Source organism: Clupea harengus, chromosome 11 (assembly GCF_900700415.2).
Source record: "Clupea harengus chromosome 11, Ch_v2.0.2, whole genome shotgun sequence".
Classification (NCBI taxonomy): domain Eukaryota; kingdom Metazoa; phylum Chordata; class Actinopteri; order Clupeiformes; family Clupeidae; genus Clupea; species Clupea harengus.
The window spans coordinates 20,807,983-20,827,460 of record NC_045162.1 but is presented as its reverse complement, the minus strand read 5'-3'; the positions used below and the strand labels follow the sequence as shown (position 1 = coordinate 20,827,460).

The following is a 19,478-nucleotide window of genomic DNA, read 5'->3' as shown; positions in this document are numbered from 1 at the left end:
AACTCTGAACTGAATCAGCTTTGAAGCCTTGAGAACATTCTCTCTCTCTCTCATCTCCAACATTATTTTAAAACATGTCTGACATTTTTTTTTATCTCGGCCCTCTTATGCCCACAGCCGGAGTCTGCTCTTTCTGCTTCAAAAGGGGGCGTTTTGAAGATTGATCCTGGCAGAGCGAGTGGATCAGCTGCTGGGCATAGCAGTGGGCAATGGGTGTTTGGGAGGGTGAGGGTGAGGGTGAGTGTGAGTGTGTGTGTGTGTGTGTGTGCACACTTCTGATAGGGGGGTGGGGGTCGTGATGGCTGTACCAGTTAAAAGAGCATGTGACCAGGCATGAAAACAAGAGATGAGAGACCGAGAGACTGGCACTGTAGTGGTGTGGCAAGCAGTGTGGCCTACTCACACACACACACACACACACACACACACTTATGCTTTTGTGTGTATTACTGCATTTGCTTTGCATGTGTGTAATTGAATGCCAGAAATCCTGTGTGTGTATGTGTGTGTGTGTGTGTATGTGTGAGAGAGAGAGAGAGAAACAGACACACTCAATTGCACACAGACAAAAGCCAATATGCCAACACACACACATTCATACTCTCTTTATCACTGCTTCCTCTCTTGGGTCATCTGAGGACCAAAAGATATTTATGAGTCCCTGATGCTCCGAGAGTGAGTGTGTGTGTGGTGGGTTGGTTGTGGGGTGATGCGGGGTCGGGGGGTGTACAGGACAAGGCTGGACACGAGTGTGTGTGTGTGTGTTTCTCCACATACACACTCCACACATACACACTCTTAAAAAAGCATATGAATTGGAACTATGAAAATCTCTTACACAGCACAGAAATGCCATACGTGCACACACACACACACACACACACACACACACACACACACAGAGAGAGAGCCCCATCTCTCATATTTCCCAATTCCTGCCAAATTGAAGTGATTTGCATATTCATTAGGATTAAGTGGGCTGCAGGCGCTGAGTGTGCGAGTCCGTTTGTCCTCCAGAGACAGCCAGACAATGCCACAAATTAGCCCAATCGCAGAGGAGACGGGAAAAACATCATATCGGCCGTGACGAGAATCATCTCAACTGAGAATCTTTCACTGCGTGCGCGTGTGTGCGTGTGTGTGTGTGTGTGTGTGTCTGCGTGTGTGTGTCTGCGTGTGTGTGTCTGCGTGTGTGTGTGTGTGCGTGCGTGCGTGCGTGTGTGTGTGTGTGCGTGTGCGTCTGCGTGCGTGTGTCTGCGTGCGTGTCTCAGTGTGTGTGTGTCTGCGCGCGTGTGTCTGCGCGCGTGTGTCTGCGCGCGCGCGTGCGTGCGTGTGTCTGCGTGCGTGCGTGTGTGTCTCGGTGTGTGTGTGTGTTTGTGTGTGTGTGCTGACATTGTTTCTGCTGCTTTATTTAACTCCTGATAAAGAAGTTGCTTCAGAGTTTCTGGAAAGCCTGAACAAGGTCAGACACAGAAACTCTCTGAACCAATCAGAACTCCGGGATAGACAAGAGGAGAGAGGATATGTGCACAATGATAATGCGCACACACACACACACACACACACACACACACACGCTTGAAGGCACCAAGAGCTTTTCTTAGTGTCTTGACATGTGTATAACTGCTTTCTAGGACTGGTGTGTGTGTGGTACGGTACAGCAAAATGTGACAGATCTGACTAAGAGGGGAGAGGTGTGCGAGTGGGTGTGTGAGAGAGTGCAACAGTGTAACAGCTACATTCAAATCCACAAAACAAAAACAAAAAGTATGTATGTATGTTTGTGTGTGTATACATTCACCTACATTGATCACTGAGGAGCTTTGTTGCTACGCTAATCTCTCACTCATCTTCTTGGCTCACTGACAGGTATTGACAGACAAGTGAGACAGACATTACATTTTAGCTTTATTTAGCCGAGGTTTTATATTTGTGTGTGTGTGTGTTCCTTTGGAATCATTAATAAACAGCTTGACTAGGGTCAGGCACTGGGGCGTTACACAACCATAAATACATACCACACACACACACACACACACACACACACACACACACACACACACCTTTCTTTGTGTTCACACCACCAACGCTGAGAAAAATAATCAAAATGCAAAGCAGCCATCCCTTTTAATCTGGCAGTTTTTATGGAAATGCAGGAGTGTTTCAGGCCACAGAGGAATGAACGTGTGTGTGTGTGTGCGCGTGCGTGCATATGTGTGTGAAAATGTATGAGTGCTTGTGCAATAGAAGAAGCCGTCCCAACCCCTTGCCCAATTTACATGGGAGCAGTGTGTGTGTGTGTGTGTGTGTGTGTGTGTGTGTGTGTGTGTGTGTATTGAGCAGTGGACTAATCAAATTACCCTGCTGAGAATCAGGGAGAGGAGTCAAATCTCCCAGCAGCTGCTATACAGCAACAAAAGAGGAATGACCGAGAGAGAGAGAGAGAGAGAGAGAAAGGGAAGTGGGAGAGAGAGAGGGGGAGAGAAAGAGAGAGGGAGAATGAAAGAGGGAGGAGAGACAAAGGAAAGGAGAGAGAGATGAGAGTAGAGAATGAGAAAGGAGGATGGGGATGACATGATTGAAGAAAAGAGGGTTAAGAGACCTAGAGGTAGAGGTAGAGAGAAGAGGAGAGGAGAGGAGAGTAAATGAAGACAGTGGGAAGAGAGAGAGAGGGAAAGAGAGCAAAAGGGAAAGAAATACAACAATACTGTTTTGTTTATTTTCAACTTCCATGTTTTCTTTTCATATGCAAACAAGCGTCCTGCCAGAAGCAGAGGTGGCCTGTCGCTCAGTCCAACAGCACGGCCTCTGTGTGACTGGGTCTCTCCCCTACACTCCTACAGCTGAACACACACACACACACACACACACACACTGCCACAGATCCACACAAACCCATAGCTCTGTCCTGCCACACATCATTATACAATATCTGCACATAACACACCATTATGCATCTTCATTTAACATTGGTCTAGCACTAGACATGTCTACAACTAAACCCATGAGGCCAAATGCTGGCACACACACCATCATGTCTACGTGGATCATTGCACAACTCATCTACAGCAAACACGTCACAATGTATATGTCTGCAAGAAAAACGCATCACAAAGTACATCTACACAAACACATCATTATATGTTGGCTACATATCGCAAGCTATGTCCGCACGAACACAACGCCCATCAGAAGATATGCCAACACAAAGACATCATCATTATTCCATACGTCTAGACGGAGGGAGGGAATCATCAAGACGACTGCTGCTCTAACGGCTTCAGGCAGAGCATGCTGGGATACGGCCCAGTATCAGAGGAAGGGGCCGGGGTTGACGGCACCAAGGTCATTAGGGAGATAACTACAGCATGACAAGACATCCTGATCTCATCAGTCTATACACACACACACACACACACACACACACACACACACACACACAGAGAGACAGACAAACAAACAAACACACACACACAAATGCAAACATTTACTTGTTTGTTTACTCAGAGCAGAGCTGTCAATTTGACTCCATGTGTATTTGTGCGTGTGTGTGTATGTGTGTGTGTGTGTGTGTGTGTGTGTGTGTGTGTGTGTGTGTGTGTGTGAATGGATGTGTGCGAGAGAGTGTGTGAGTGAGAGTGTGTGTGTGCACGTGCTTTACTTGAATGCTGCATCCCTTCATTAATCATTTCTTCATAATCTTTTCTCCTTCCAGACTCTCAAGCACCTTGGTCAGATTTGAGCGCAGGCAAATGAGAAAAGACACTGGAATCTACACAACCTGCACGTGTCCATGACGACCAGCAGGAACTCACCAGCGCACTCAGTTTGAATGATGATGTGGGGGGAGTTACAGTTACAGTTCCAATACAGAACTCACCAGCGCACTGAGTTACAGTTACAGTTCCCATACAGAACTCACCAGCGTACTCAGTTACAGTCCAAATACAGAATTCACCAGCGCACTCAGTTAAAGTTACAGTTCCGATACAGAACTCACCAGCGCACTCAGTTACAGTTACGGTTCCAATACAGAACTCACCCGCGCACTCAGTTTGAATGATGATGTAGGGGGAGTGAGAAACACTGCTGACAAGTTCACATGAAAGCTGTAGACTGATGTTAACCAGATGTGTACATGTGTGTGAGTGTATGTCTCCTGGATCTGTCTGTTACATCTGGAACATCAACAACTGAACATCAACACATTTTTTTTTCTTTTTTATGCAGAGCGCCTCGTAGAGGATCTGAGCACACCACACGCACAGGGCTTCTAAAGGTAGAGCAGGCCTGTGTGTCACACACACACACACACACCCCAGGGTTCAGAGAAAATGTGTGTTTAGCTATGAGGTCAGGGCGGGTCATCCAAAGCAGGGGCCCCTTCTCTAGGTAGAGCATGCCTGACATAGGGCATCACATCACTTCAACCGCTGACATTACACACTCATCAGCTGGGGCTACCGCAACAGGGTGGATGCCCTGACTGTGTGTGTGTGTGTGTGTGTGTGTGTGTGTGTGTGTGTGTGTGTGTGTGTGTGTGTGTGTGTGTGTGTGTGTGTGTGTGTGTGTGTGTGTGTGTGTGTGTGAGAACAACACTTGAGTGCATGAGTGTGTGTGTGCACGTTACATCTGTATTGTTGGGATATCTATACATTTGTGAGTGTGTGTGTGTGTGTGTGTTTTCCTACTTTGCCCGTCAGCGGATATCTATATACTTGTGTGTGTGCCTGCAAGATGTGTTTGTCAGCAGGGAGAAATCTGTGTGTGTGTGTGTGTGTGTGTGTGTGTGTGTGTGTGTGTGTGTGTGTGTGTGTGTGTGTGTGTGTGTGTGTGTGTGTGTGTGTGTGTGTGTGTGTGTGTGTGTGTGTGTGTCTTGGCTTCTTACTTGATGGAGTTCCTGAAGTGGTCCTCTGCTGGGTTCTTTACGGTACAGCTGTTCAACAGCCAGACATCAGCCTGCAGAGGGTCATCTGAGAGAGAGAGAGAGATGGAAGGAGAGAGGGGGTCAGGTGAAAGGAGGGCAGAAAGAGATGGAGGGAAGATGGAAAGAAAGCTATGATTATCATCGTTACATCTCAATCATTCCTATGATTCATTCTGTCTGTGTGTGTGTGTGTGTGTGTGTGTGTGTGTGTGTGTGTGTGTGTCCCAACAGATCTCAGCGTGGTGAAACAGTACACCAGACACAGCTGGACCTCTGAGGAAAAGCCCACAGCTCCCCACAGAGATGTCACATTGAGCAACACACACACACACACACACACACGGGTAAAAAGCAGAGGAACAAGCGTACCGCAGCCTCCTGCTCCGTCTACTGCACTGAACCAGATATTTCACTTGCTATCAATTACACAGCCTCAGTCAAGCATTCACAAGCCCCCCCCCCCCCCCCCCCCCCCCCCTCCCACACACACACACACACACACACACACACACATCCACACATCTGTGCACACATGATCACACACATATACATAATCATATATACAGGACGCATTGTTCACGCAGTGTACACAGTGACAAGGATGACTGCATCTGTGTATGGAAGGGCTATATGAGATTGTGTGAGTGAAGAATCATTACATGGGCACATTTCTGCACATATGTTCAGTCCCTGGCAGGCATGGACACACACATGGACACACACACACACACACACACACACACACACAGAGGGAGAACGCAGCAATGTCTCTTATATTGAAATCAAACCTCGCTCAATTTCAATAGAATGTCATCTTCTATGTAACGACACAGGCTGTTTTACACAGAACTACAACTAGGCCCCCAAAAGCTTCCACTTAGAGTGAGTAGGAGAACACGCTCTCACTACAGCTGAACGTAACAGAGGAACCCAACTCAAGTCAAGGGCCCATCCTCAGTCAGGGGCCCATTCTGTCTGATTACTGTATGGAGAGCCATTGGAGATTACCAAGGGGATTCTGTGCGTGCATGCATGTGTGTGTGTGTGTGTGTATCTCTGTGGGTGTCTTTGTGTGTGTGTGTGTGTGTGTGTGTGGTCACTCTGACAGAAGACTTCCCTCAGGCTGGTTTATGGAAAGAGAATAGAGACTTTAGGACATCTAAATGAGCAGCTCTGTTTCCTGCACCAGAGGCATGTGGGATACCACATACACACACATATACAAATACGCTCTTACTCACACACATACACACACACACACACGCACGCTCTCACTGTAAAGACACACACACACACACACACACACACACACACGCACGCTCTCACTGTAAAGACACACACGCACGCACGCACGCTCTCACTGTAAAGACACACACACACAGTGAGAGGAGCTGCTGAACTTACTGGAAAAGCTGAGGAACCATGGAAGCAGAAACATCGCCTGACTCAGGAGGTCTTCCTGCTAACAGAGCGTTTATAGGGTGTGTGTGGGGTGGGTGGGGGGGGGGTGTATGCATGTGTGTAAATGAGCGAGAAATAGAGAGAGTCAGAGAGCAGGGGAAGCATGATTTGCCAGCATACACAACACAAGTGGTAGTTACACACACACACACACACACACACACACACACACACACACACACAAACACACACACACACAGAGGACGGAAGGGAGCAGTGATTCAGTCTCATTATTAACCTGACCAAACCCTTACACAGTGCTGAATGAAACGTTTATCTGACCAGAGTTAACCAGCTGTCACACCACCAGCCCCGTAAACTTGCCACCATGCGGTAAACAATGCCAGAGCATTCTGGGAAAGACAACACTCAGATCCTGTGAGTCACCAGCCGAGGGAGAGAACATGGAGCAGAATGGCATCATGGGAATACCATGTTTTGTTTCTTGAGCCACGCACACACACACACCCTTTCCTGTAAAACAGAGGATGAAGGTCGGCCCGGCAAAATTTGCCAGATTTCGGGAACAACCGGTTCCTAGTAAGGTTCATCCCTGAGAACATCAGTCAGCATGGCAGTGATAACCCCGGGCCCTGAACAGCACCAGGAGGAACATCAGTCCCAGAATGCACTGCCAGTATGAGAAACATCCGGCCCTCTGTGGTGAAGGGGGGAAAACTCCTCTTCCTTCCCTTGAAATGTCTGAGTGATAAACAAGAACCACAAGTACGGTCTCTGCCTGTCTGGGTCTGAGAACCGTTGGAATTGATCCAGGGATGGCGGAAAGTATCCAAAGAGGACGTTACTCAATCCGATGAGACTGATCAAAAACAGCAGACAGACCAGTGAGGAGCATCTGTGTGGATGTCATCTCAGAAGCAGTCGGACACAGCTGTGCTCGGGATGTGACCAACAACTGGGCTGGTTTCCTTCTCCCTCTCAATGACACTCACACTCACACTTGGGCTGAGGGGTTCTGCTCTACGCACGGACGGAGCTTACTATAGGAAGAGTAAAAACATTATTGTAAATAATGCGCAGGCTGTTAACACATTTTGTCGTCCACAATTATCCCCCAAATGTGTCGTTCCAGTGTATATTTACACATCATCTAGCTTCTCTGTGAACACACACACAGCCAAACACAGCCTGATGACTTTGAAATGGGAATTCAGGGACACGTAAACACATAAAACTGCCCCTTAAGGCAATATAAAAATACTTCATGGAATTTAAGGAAGTTTCTTGCAAGAGGCAGCTTCAGCAATCACAGAGGTGAATTTTGAATCATGTTTTGAATGATCACTTGCATTTGAAGCAAGTGGAAATTTGTATTTCCTACCAGAACATTCATATGAAACGTGACTCCAGCCTGCTCCTGCTTAAGGTCGTGTAGCAAGAGGGCAACCCAACACAAACCACAGTGCTTTGCTCCTATAAGGGGCAGGGGCTTTCAAAAGGTGTGTAAAAGTTCAAGTGACTGCTCCAGTTAGCTATGCCCCGAGGAGGGTAGATATGATGAGACTACCAACACACAGACACACACACACACACACACACACACACACACACACACAGACACACACAGACACACACAGACACACACACACACACACACACACACACACACATAATATGGTCCTGTTGGTAATGGGACCTTTCCAGAACTCTCTTTAAAGTGACTCCATCTCAAATAGTCCATGTACCGTATCACCCTGGGGACAAGAGACCTGACTACCATCAATTACTCCACCTGCCAGGAAGCATGAAGGCCCACAAATGTCTGTCATTACGCCCTTCCTGCACAGGCCTCAGTGACCATAAATCTGCCCTGGAGGTGAGGGCATGAAGGCAGGAGGAGGGCCACAGTTAACCCTGAGCAGCAGGAGACACACCATCTCTTCAGGCCTGGGGGCAAACACGGCCAGGAAGAGAGGGTCGCATATTACGTGCAAGGAGAACCTTGCATAGGAAGCCGAGCATACCGCGTGTGGAGTATGTAACTGGAACATGAACTCATATATGTGTGCGCGTGCACACGCACACACGCACGCGCACGCACACGCACACGCACACGCACACGCACACGCACACGCACACGCACACACCTCCCCTCAGTCATTCTCAATGTCTCTTCTACATCCTCTTTAGTCCTTTCTCACTCTGTCGGTCCTCACACATCTCATTCCCACCTCTCATCTTCCCCCTCTCCATCCCTTTCTCATCTTTATCTCCTTCAAAACGCTGCACACTCGTCTCACCCTCTCGTTCTCCATCTCCATCTCTGCCTCTGTTCAGCAGCCTGATGGCATTAGTGGAGGCTGCTGTATCTCTCTCTCTCTCTCCTCAACTCTCCCTCACCTCATCTCTGTCACGCTCTCCCACTCCCCCTCCATCCCCCTCTCTGTCACATCCTCCCTCTTCATCCCCGTCTCTCTCCATCTCACTCCAGACACAGGCCACATGCTGAGTTCAACAGGCTCATCAGCATTAGCGGAGTCTGCTCTATCTCTCCGTCCCACTCCTCTCCTCTCCTCTCCTCTCCTCTCCTCTCCTCTCCTCCCTCCCTCCCTCCCTCCCTCCCTCTGCTCCCCTCTCTCCATCCTCCCTCACCTCTCTGCCTCACCCTCTCCATACCCCTGCTCTCAACTGCTCTCTCTCTCTCTCACAACTAGCTCGCCGGCGGGCATAAGGTTAGGGCCATGTGTTCAGTTCATCAACATTAGCGGAGTCTGTTGTGTCTGGCCCACCCCCCGCTTGTCTGCCCCCATCTCTTCACTTCCCCCCTTGGAGACGCGGGAGCGGGGAGCAGGAGCGAGGAGCAGGAGCGTCTGCTCGGAGCCTGGCACGCTACCCGCTCCTCCAGCGCCCCGCCAGACAGTGGGGCATAAACAAGAGTTATATAAAAGGGCCCCCGTCCCGAGCCTTTCAGCTCCGCAAAAAAAAAAAAACAAGGGTGGTGTCACCCCAAAGGAGGTCAGCAGTGAACCAGCCGGGGACGATGCGTTGTGACAGACAGAGGCAAGCACCCAAATCGGGGTCAAACTTTTCCGTTTCTGGGACGGTGCAGGTCCGTGATTGCAGTGAGCTTCTGGTTCTGCCGAGACACCCAAACAACAGAGGGGAGGAGAGGAGAGGAGGAGAAGAAGAAGAAGAAGAGGAGAGGAGAAGAAGAAGAGGAGAAGAGGAGGAGGAGGCTCAAATCAGACTCAAACCAGTCTGAAGCATGGATGAAAACACCATGTCTACAAACAAAACAACATTATATGCGTGTCTGTAGGACATGTTCAGTGGGCCTCAAAAAGGGCCTGTGTTTATGTGCCAGACGTGTGTGTGTGTGTGTGTGTGTGTGTGAGAGGCCTGTGTACCGGTGTTGTTGACACAAACAATGGGTGGTATGTTTGTGCATGTCCAACAGCTTCAATGGGCATGCATACGTGTGTGTGATTCTGTTCTGTGTGCATAAGCTTACTTCTGTCTGAGAGTTTATGTACATATGTATGTACGCGTGTGTGTGTGTACATGTATATCTGTGTGTGTGTACATATGTGTGTGTGTGTGTGTGTGTGTGTGTGTATATGGGCATGTGTGTCTGCGTCTGCCTCCTGACTGCCTGAAGCGTGTGCATCTGCTGTCAGTGGTCTGGTCCCGTCTGCATCTTCCCAGGCCACTCTGCTCTGGTCAGCCGCAGGCGTCTGAGTCGGGGAGTGATGAGCAGGACACCACACACAGACACACACACACACACACACACACACACACACACACACATTCCTGAAAAACACGCCGGCTTCTTCACACTGGCTGCAGGCAAATGCAGCAGCTAAACAGAGCATTCAGGCATGTAAGCAGAGTGCCTCCTCCCTCTCTTTCTGTATATAAAGCTGTGCGTGTGTGTGTGTGTGTGCGTGTGTGTGTGTGTGCGTGCGTGCGTGTATATGCGTGCGTGCGTGTATATGCGTGCGTGCTCCCCTCCGTGTCAACAGCTGCATTAGTGTGTGCACAGAGTGGTCTGGTCCCTGGTGCAGATCGTACTCTGCATACATTCTGCCACTGTGCCCCGACGCAGGTCATAACAGCTGTCAAAGCAATTCCCAAAAAAGACACACACACACACACACACACACACACACACACACAATGAATGCATCAAGGTCTCTCCAGGCAGCATGAGCCACAAACAACACTGGCTTTCCAAATTTCCCCTGAGCCACTGTGCAGTGATGTCAGCCGAGACCAGTTTCAAAAGAGCCTGTTGGTTTATTTTAGTTTCAATCCAGCCAGAGAAAGTACTGATTTAAATCATCATGATGATAATTACTTCACTTCACTGGTCATAACATGAGCAGCTGGACAAATAGCAAGTACAATCATTTCTTCTGATGAAGCACTTTTGGACAGGATGCTGGAAGATTCAATGACCTTTCTACACTTGTTCTCAGGCCTGTAGTGTGAGTGTGTGGGAGAGGAGAGGAGAGGAGAGGAGAGGGGAAGAGAGGAGAGGAGAGGGGGAGAGAGGAGAGGAGAGGGGAAGAAAGGAGAGGGGAAGAGAGGAGAGAAGAGGAGAGGGGGAGAGAGGAGAGGAGCGGTATAAATGTCTAAAGGAAGCAGGAAGGAACGAATACAGGGACATAAGAGGAGGAGGTGATTTATTATATTAATAACGGCGCACTTCCATATCTGCAGTCTCAGATCAGTCTCTTCATAGACAGGATGGGGAGCAGCTGAGGTGAGGGGCGTCATGGAGATCTGAACAGCGTCTGTTCGAACAGCTTAGACTGGGAAGACACGGCACCCCATGACACCTGTCTGTTCTGACATGATGCTATGACATTTACTCATATAATGCCATCCAAATACCCTCTTGCTCAGTGTGTTTTAAGTGAGCACATCCACATTACTAACGGCTGGACCTCAGAGGGCGAGAGACAGACACACAGGGAGAAGGAGAGTGTTTGTGTCTCTGTGTGTGTGTGTGTGTGTATGTGCGCATGCATAGTTGGGCCTGGTCTTCTGCCTTGTTACCCATCACACAACAGTGTTCCACACGCACGCACACACACACTCCACCAGTTCAAGTATGGTTTGCATCCCCAAATGCACTCTCCATCTCCTCTCTCTGCTTCTGCTGTGGTTTCCGCGGGAACAATCTGATCCTCACAGCTCCTGCCACAGTGAATGCGCACACACACACACACACACACACACACACACACACACACACACACACACACACACACACACACACACACACACACACACACACACGGCGCCGGCTTAATGCACTCCGCTACGCGGACACACAGAAAATGCACTTTCACGCCGTGGGACATGAGCTCAAACAGACGATGGGAAAGCAGGCGGCTCCGGCTGGCACCCGGGCCCTCATCAGGACCGGGTCCGCTCCAGGGTGGGGTTCTGCTGGGGTCCACACTGCCTCTGGGCCCACGCGGGCAAACACATCAATATGGAATGACTGCTAAGAGCACAGAGGGAGAGAGAGTGGGGACATGAAGGCCACAGGCCATACCTGAGGTCAGCCTTAGAGGGGTGCCGTAAACAGAAAGAGAAAACAGCAGAAGAACAACAGAAAACTGTGTGTGTGTGTGTGTGTGTGTGTGTGTGTGTGTGTGTGAGAGAGAGAGAGAGAGAGAGAGAGACAGATTAGAAATATAAACAGCAAGACATGGAACTTCCATTAGGCTGCAGTGTGTGTGCGTGTGTGTGTGTGTGTGTGTGTTTTAGAGATTAATTACAGGTGAGCTGCGGTTCTCAGGGGGTTGAGGTTAGTCTACTGTCATTCTGCTTCAGTGTGTGTGTGTACACTGCTTAGCGCAAGTGTGTGATTCTGTGTGATATATATATATATATATATATGATTGTGTATATGTGTTTGTGTATATGTGTGTGTGTGTGTGTGTGTGTGTGTGTGTGTGTGTGTGTGTGTGTGTGTGTGTGTGTGTGTGTGTGTGTGTGTGTGTGTGTGTGTGTGTGTGTCAGTCAGAGTGCATCAGTGCCAGAGAGAGAGGACCCATCTGCATCACAAGAAAAATAAACCTCTCTAAGCAACCAGAAGGACCATGGCCTTGTCCAGGAGATGGAGTGGCACTGGAGGGACTCAGAGAAGCGTACTCTAATCACATCTTAAGGGCACTCAGAGGGGAGGGGAGAGGGCTGGGGTGGGGGGGTGACATGATCAGGGTTGACATGCTATGCATGTTTTATCTGCATTAGTGTGTATATGATTCTGTGAGACAGGGGAATAGAGAGGTAGTGTGTGTCTAAATGTGCGCGTGTGTATGTATATACACACACACACACACACACACACACACACACACACACACACACACACACACACACACACACACACACACACACACACACACACACACACACACACACACAACTAACACAGATAAAGACTATAAGGGGTACAAAGGGGGGGAAAAAGGTTGTTTGTGTCTAGATGTTTTCTCTATCTCCCTGGTCCCTCGCAGTGAAAAATGCTGAAAATCTGCTAGTTATATCCCAGCTGTCCAGGATTACATTTACATTTACATTTAGTCATTTAGCAGACGCTTTTGTCCAAAGCGACGTACAAGGGAGAGAACAGTCAAGCTAAGAGCAATAAAAAAGCATGGTGTAACAATAAATACTACTTTACATGAGAATTAGAAAAACAACAACCTAGAAAAGAGGAAAAAGAAGTGCAGGAATGTAACTGCTGAAGTGCAAGTTAAGCGCTAGTCAGGTGCCAGTTAGGAGGGGAGAGCTGGTGAGCCTCACACACACACACACACACACACACACACACACACACGATGCATTGTCAAGAATTGAACATAGGAGCTGTCCAGCATGAACTCTTCAGTTTGCATTGTGTCACTCCGTTGATGTATCCTATTCACAACCATTGAGAGAGCGGGGATCATAAAAGGCCATGGCTACAACTAAAACGATGTTTCTACATTACCCACTCCCACACACCTGCCGCGTATTCACATGTTCAGCAGGTAGAGTATGGGAAGGGACAGTGTGTGTGTGTGTGTGTGTGTGTGTGTGTGTGTGTGTGTGTGTGTGTGTGTGTGTGTGTGTGTGTGTGTGTGTGTGTGTGTGTGTGTGTGTGTGTGCTACTTCTTCTACAGGTGTAACCACAGGTGGAGGTGTTCAAGAGTGCCAAGGGAACAGACTGTGTGTGTGTGGTGGGGGGGGGGGGGGGGGGTTTACTGAAGCTGCTGTTGCTTCTACAGGTGTAGCCACAGGTGATGGCGTTCAGAAGGGCTTGGGGACAGACGGTGTGTGTGTGTGTGTGTGTGTGTGTGTGTGTGTGTGAGTGTGTGCGTGCCAAGGGACCAGGCAGCCAGAGTTTGCCAGATGGAGACTGAAGGAGAGAGCCAGCAGTGATGAGTGAGTTTCCCCCCTAAAGCTGAAGCAGGAGACACAAAGCAGAGGACTGTGTGTGTGTGTGTGTGTGTGTGTGTGTGTGTGTGTGTGTGTGTGTGTGTGTGTGTGAGAGAGAGAGACAGTGAGTAATGCAGCAGGGGTGCCTACACATTGCCTGCGCCTCCCCCTCAGCCACAGTATGCAGGACACTCAGGTCAGGTGCCTGTCCCCACACACACACACACACACACACTTCTTTAAAATTCATGAATTCTAGCAGTGGTGGGGCCATAATTTGCTGGGCACCATAAAAGCAGATTAAAGCTGGACTCCACCAGCAGTCTCTGGCTCAGATCTGATTGGCAGACACACGCTGCCATCGCTAGTGTCCCCACGGTAACGTGCCACGGCAGCCACAATGATGTCAATTTGTTTGCATGATGTATGACTGCAAGGGTCCTGAAAAACCCACACATAAATTCATTGCATAGGAGTGTGTGTGTGTGTGTGTGTGTGGCCTCTGATCCCAACCCATCAGAAGTGGAACAGCAGGAAAACATGGTATCTGTGTGTGCGAGCATATATATATGTGTGTGTGGAGGGTACAAATCTCATTAAGCTGCCAGTTCTCATCTCATCTAGTTTGCCCTCATGTCCTGCATGTCTGCATTTGTGTAATGCATGTCTCTGTACGTCTCTATATGTTTGTGTGAGTTCTATGCATCAGGCTCAGCTCTGTGTGTGTGTGTTTGGGGGTGGGGGTGGGGGCGGTTGGGGTAGAGTAAAAGTAGGCCAAGGTGACACAAGGCTTAAAAACAACAACAAACGGCAACTTGAGAGAACAGCTCATCTGATGTGTGTGAACATAAGTAGTCTACAAGAAGACACTCATCCCTCCCTGTCTCTCTCTCTTTCTGTCTGTCTTTCCCTCCTTCTCTCTCTCTCTCTCTTCTTCTCTCTCTCTCTCTTTCTCTCTCCTTTGCTCTCCATGTTCCCCACCCTGAACATACCAGGAAGTACGGGAGTAGGAAAAGGAAGAGAACCTTCTGGAAGCACAGGATGACGAGCACAAAACGATCCTCTGAAAACACAGCACGATGGACACAAAACATAATCTTCTGGAAGCACAGGGAACCGAATACAAAACAGAACCTTCAGAACAGAACCAAATCAGTGAGTGGAAACAAGCAGAACCTTCTGGAAACTCAAGGTAAGCAGGTGTCTTCAGAAACACCTCAGGAAAACCGAGCTAGACACAAAGAAGCAGAAACAGAAAGAACCTTCTGGAAACAGACCCTTCAGGAGACATGGGGAAGGAGAGAAGAGGACCGTACCAGCCCAGGCGAACCCGGTGTAGCCGAGCTCAGGCTAGCAGACAGAGAGAGCGCCAGGCAGGCATCTCACCTCCTCAGCAGAAGAAACCACACTTCAGCAGAAACAATATCCCCAGGCCTCAGCTCTCCTCCTGCTGAGCAATGAAAGCCCCACTTAGCCGAGTGAAAACGCTCATTAAGTCAGCCATACCTGTGTGTGTGTGTGTGTGTGTGTGTGTGTGTGTGTGTGTGCATGTGTGTGTATGTGCGTGAGTGTAGCGCTGACTAACTACAGGCTGCCGTGGCTGAGATGGAGGGCAGGCCTCTAACGAGACAGCGAGTAAATCAGACGACTCTGTAATGAGTGTGTACTGACTGACTGACTGAGCAGTTCTGGGTAGGGCATACTAATGCTGCGTGGTGCAAAAACATCCGGCTTCCCTTTCACCCACAGATTTTTATTTATCTTCCAAATTGACAACCATAACCAGATGACACTTTCACTTGAGTACGGTTTGTTTGATTTGTGTACATTTGTCTATTGTCTGTAGCATTTCTTCTTCCAGTAGAAATGGCTGGAAATGGACTCCTCTGAGCCCGGCCAACTCCTATACCCAGAAGAAGATGTGATATTGGAATTCTGCTCTACCTCTGGGGGCTCCGAAAGTGGCTCAGCCTCGATTTACATTTATTCATTCAGCCGACACTTTCATCCACAGCACCTCACAGCACCGAATAGATGTAGCTGCCTTTTTTCCACACAGATGTGGGGCTCCATACTGATTCACAGCACTCGTGATCTTGGTGTTGGGAGCACTTTGCTCCACCAACTGCGCTGCTAATTGAGCCACAGAAACACATTTGCTACAGCTGTTCAGGACATCTACTACTCCCCGACCCCACACACACACACACACTGCGACTGACTGTTAATAAAAGTCCTCAGCCGTGGCCCCTGTGTTTTCACACAGACGTGCACGGGGTCAGGTACATGGGCTCCTGTATTTATGGAGCCACGTCTTCTGTGAAATGGCATTTAGTACAGCTGCTCAGTGCCTACTACTATACTACACTACAATCACAGGCTGCAGAGACACAGAGACACTGAGACGGAGACGGAGCCACAGCAGCAGCCTCAGAGCCGATGATGTCATTACACACAGCCTCATCTCATCTCATGTCCAGCACTTATGTAGTTAAGAGGCCTTCTGCGAGGAGGAGCAGCCGCTCAGCCTGGCATTTAGGAGCACGGGAGGCTGGTTCCACTGATGGAGCCACACAGGGCTGATTAACACGGCCCCCGCAGACGCAGAGGTCACTGAACGAGGACATCCGAGACCCCGGGACTCGACACACTTACGGTTTAAACCGAGAGGGTCTGAGGACGAAGAACAGAGAGGGGAGTTTACACACACTGCCAGGCTGATGACCTGTTGACCCCCTCATTAACAATTCAAATTTGTCAACAGATGTTTTGGTTGTTCATTCATTCAACCGTGTCTCAGTCGAACAAAGCCTGCCCATATTTACAGCAGGGCCCTCAGTGTTCCCCTCCAAAGCCCCTCACTGCCTCTTCCAGCCGAGGAGCCAGGCTGAACCCCGAGAGGGCTAGACATGCTGCAGGGTCCTAGTGCTCCCCTGCCTTACCCCCCTCCGCCCCTGGGGCGTGTGTCTACTGGCCTGGCAGGATTACGGGCAGCGGCCTGTGCAGCCGTAGGGCAACGGGTGAGGAGCACAGAGGCGACTGGAGCCACCGAGGAGGAGGAGGAGGGAGGAGACGAGGAGTCAGAAAGGCCTTGGGTCAGAGGAGCGAGACCTGCTGCTGCTGCTGCTGCAGATGGATACCGACCCCCATCCCTCGCTCTTCCACTCCCCCATCCCTCGCTCTTCCACTCCTCCATCCCTCGCTCTTCCACTCCTCCATCCCTCGCTCTTCCGTGCCACTCTTCCAGCTCACGCATCCCCTGAGCATGCTGACTTTAAAACGAGTCTGTGCCAGATCAGGACCTAAGCAGGTCTAGAACCAGGACCCAATCAGGACCACAACAGGAACCAATCAGGACCAGACCAGGAACAACTCAGAACCAGAAGCATGCTAGAAAAGGAGCCCATATCGTAATGGAGATTGCATATAGTTAAAGTTAAGATAAAGTTTTGTCTGCACAATTAGTTCTAAAACAGAGTTTTTGAGTACGCTACCACCACTGCTTCGATATTCTATTCTGGAACATTCCACCGCTGAGAGATAAGGTGGTCAGCGAGACCTCTCTTCTTCTTCCCTTTCTGGGTTGAGAGTTCTCTCTTCAAATACTGGAAAACAAGTCCTTGAGAAACTTGGAGTCATGTATTCACTGAATAGTGGAAAAGCTGTGTGTGTTTTTTGGGGTTTTTTATTCGGGGCGGCACTCTGTCTGAGAGCTGGGTCCCCACTTGCAAGGTAATGAATGTTTAAACTTTTGCTGGATGAGTTGGAGTTGATCTAAAATTCTAAAGCGAGATTTACACCACAGGGTCCATTCTTGAATCAGCGGCCGTCTGGGCCTCATCCCTCTTCGCAAGCCTCAGACACACACAGGATCTCAGAGAGAGAGAGGGGAGAGAGAGAGAGAGAGAGAGAGGAATGCAAAGAAGGGTGTGTTTGTGTGTATTGACTAACAGGCACTGAAAGAGTCTGTAAAAGTGGCAGCAGCCAGAGGGAGCAACGAGGCTGCATGGCTGCGTGTTTGTTTGTGTGTGTGTGTGTGTGTGTGTGTGTGTGTAAGGCTCTCCTCTGGAGTGCGTCCAGGCCCTTTGCCCTCTGCCTCCTCCCAGATGGCACCGTGCGCCAGGGGTCACATGCCAGCTGTGCCCGCCACTCAGGAGAGAGATGCTTGGAAGATACATTGGAGCTGTCGGAATGATGTAGGAATGATACCCGATTGGTGTCCGCAGGATGCCGGAGAGGTCTGTGAAAGACGCCAGCCCTAACTGCCCTCCATCAGCCCTAACTGCCCTGAATCAGTCGTCTCAGTTCAACTGCACGTTCTATGGAATCATGAATACAACAATGTCAACCACTCAAAGGTGTCTTTGTTTATCAGCTATTTCAAATCGAACCCCCCCCCCACACACACCAAAAAAAGGTTCAATAAAAAAAGAAAGCCCCATTACTATGAACACATGGCTAAGATGACCATAAGACAGGCTGCTAAGCGCCCGTCCTCTCGCCATGTGGGTGTGTGTGTGATTCTTCAAGGCAGGAAGAAAGCAAGGGAGAGCCCAGTAAGGTCTGCTTTGATGTTCAGAGGAAGTATGCAAGCGCTGTTTTCTCCAGCTAAGCCCCACATTAAAAGCTCCAAACCTGCACACTGCAGCCAGAGGGACTTCCACAGGGCGTCACCTTTGAACTTTAACATCAAAGCAAACTGGCCGAGCTTTTCAATAATTACTTTTTTCCAACCTGTTGTGATGATCTCGGTCCACAGATCACCCTCTTCCACTATTAACAAGCCCACGGTGAGAAACTAGTCTGGTTTTTTTGAATCCTTGGAAATCTTTTTCAGGGTTTGATGGGCCATCACTGCAGTGCTGATGTGCAACTCGCGACGTCTCGTCTGACATTCACACAAGGGGCCATGTTGTTGCACAAGCAGACGCACCAAACGCCGTTCACAACAGATTAAGATTGAATATCGCCGAAGAGGCCAAGTATCACACACACAGAGCGGTCTGGGGGCTGAGGTGCCACAAACGATCTCTTTCAGTGCTCCCTTGGTGACATGACCTAGATCCAAAACAGCACAATCTGACACACCAAAACAACACAAATACCAAGGTACACACACACACACACACACACACACACACAGACAGAGAGAGATCTTTAATGGACTCGTATATCCTGTTCAACTGTGGAAGAGAGCACACACAGACACCATACACCCTATTTGACTCTACAACTATGCCCCCCCCCCCCCACACACACACACACACACACTAGGCCAGAGGGGAGCAGAGCTTAACTGCTGAGGTGTTTCACAGAGAGTCTACTCAAGAGAGCACTTCCCTCCCACAGTCCCAGGGACAGATAGAGGCACAACACACACTGGAGACTGGCTGTCTGGCTCTGTGTGTGTGTGTGTGTGTGTGTGTGTGTGTGGGTGGACTGGGCTTGTTTTAGGAGAGCTGCATATTTCATGAGCACACACCTGAGATGAGATGGGAATGCAGTAGAGGCAATGAGGGCCAGGGCTGAGCCTGTCTGATGCTGGCGGACAGGACATGAATCACTGAGGGACATGAGGCAGCAGTTTAGAGAGAGAGAGAGAGAGAGAGAGAGAGAGAGAGAGAGAGAGAGACACACACACACACACTCACGTAAACAAACACGCATGTAAACACAATGGGCAATA

At 49.3% G+C, this 19,478-nt stretch overlaps 1 protein-coding gene across 1 annotated transcript in view; it reads right to left on the bottom strand.

Annotated features, from left to right (window-relative positions):
- The window catches only part of cdkal1 (CDK5 regulatory subunit associated protein 1-like 1), a 241,882-nt gene that overhangs the window by 196,606 nt on the left and 25,798 nt on the right, over positions 1-19,478 (bottom strand). The window contains exon 4 of the mRNA XM_031576182.2: positions 4,889-4,973. Coding sequence (XP_031432042.1) covers positions 4,889-4,973 — 85 coding nt within the window. The remainder of the gene's footprint in view (positions 1-4,888; positions 4,974-19,478) is intronic.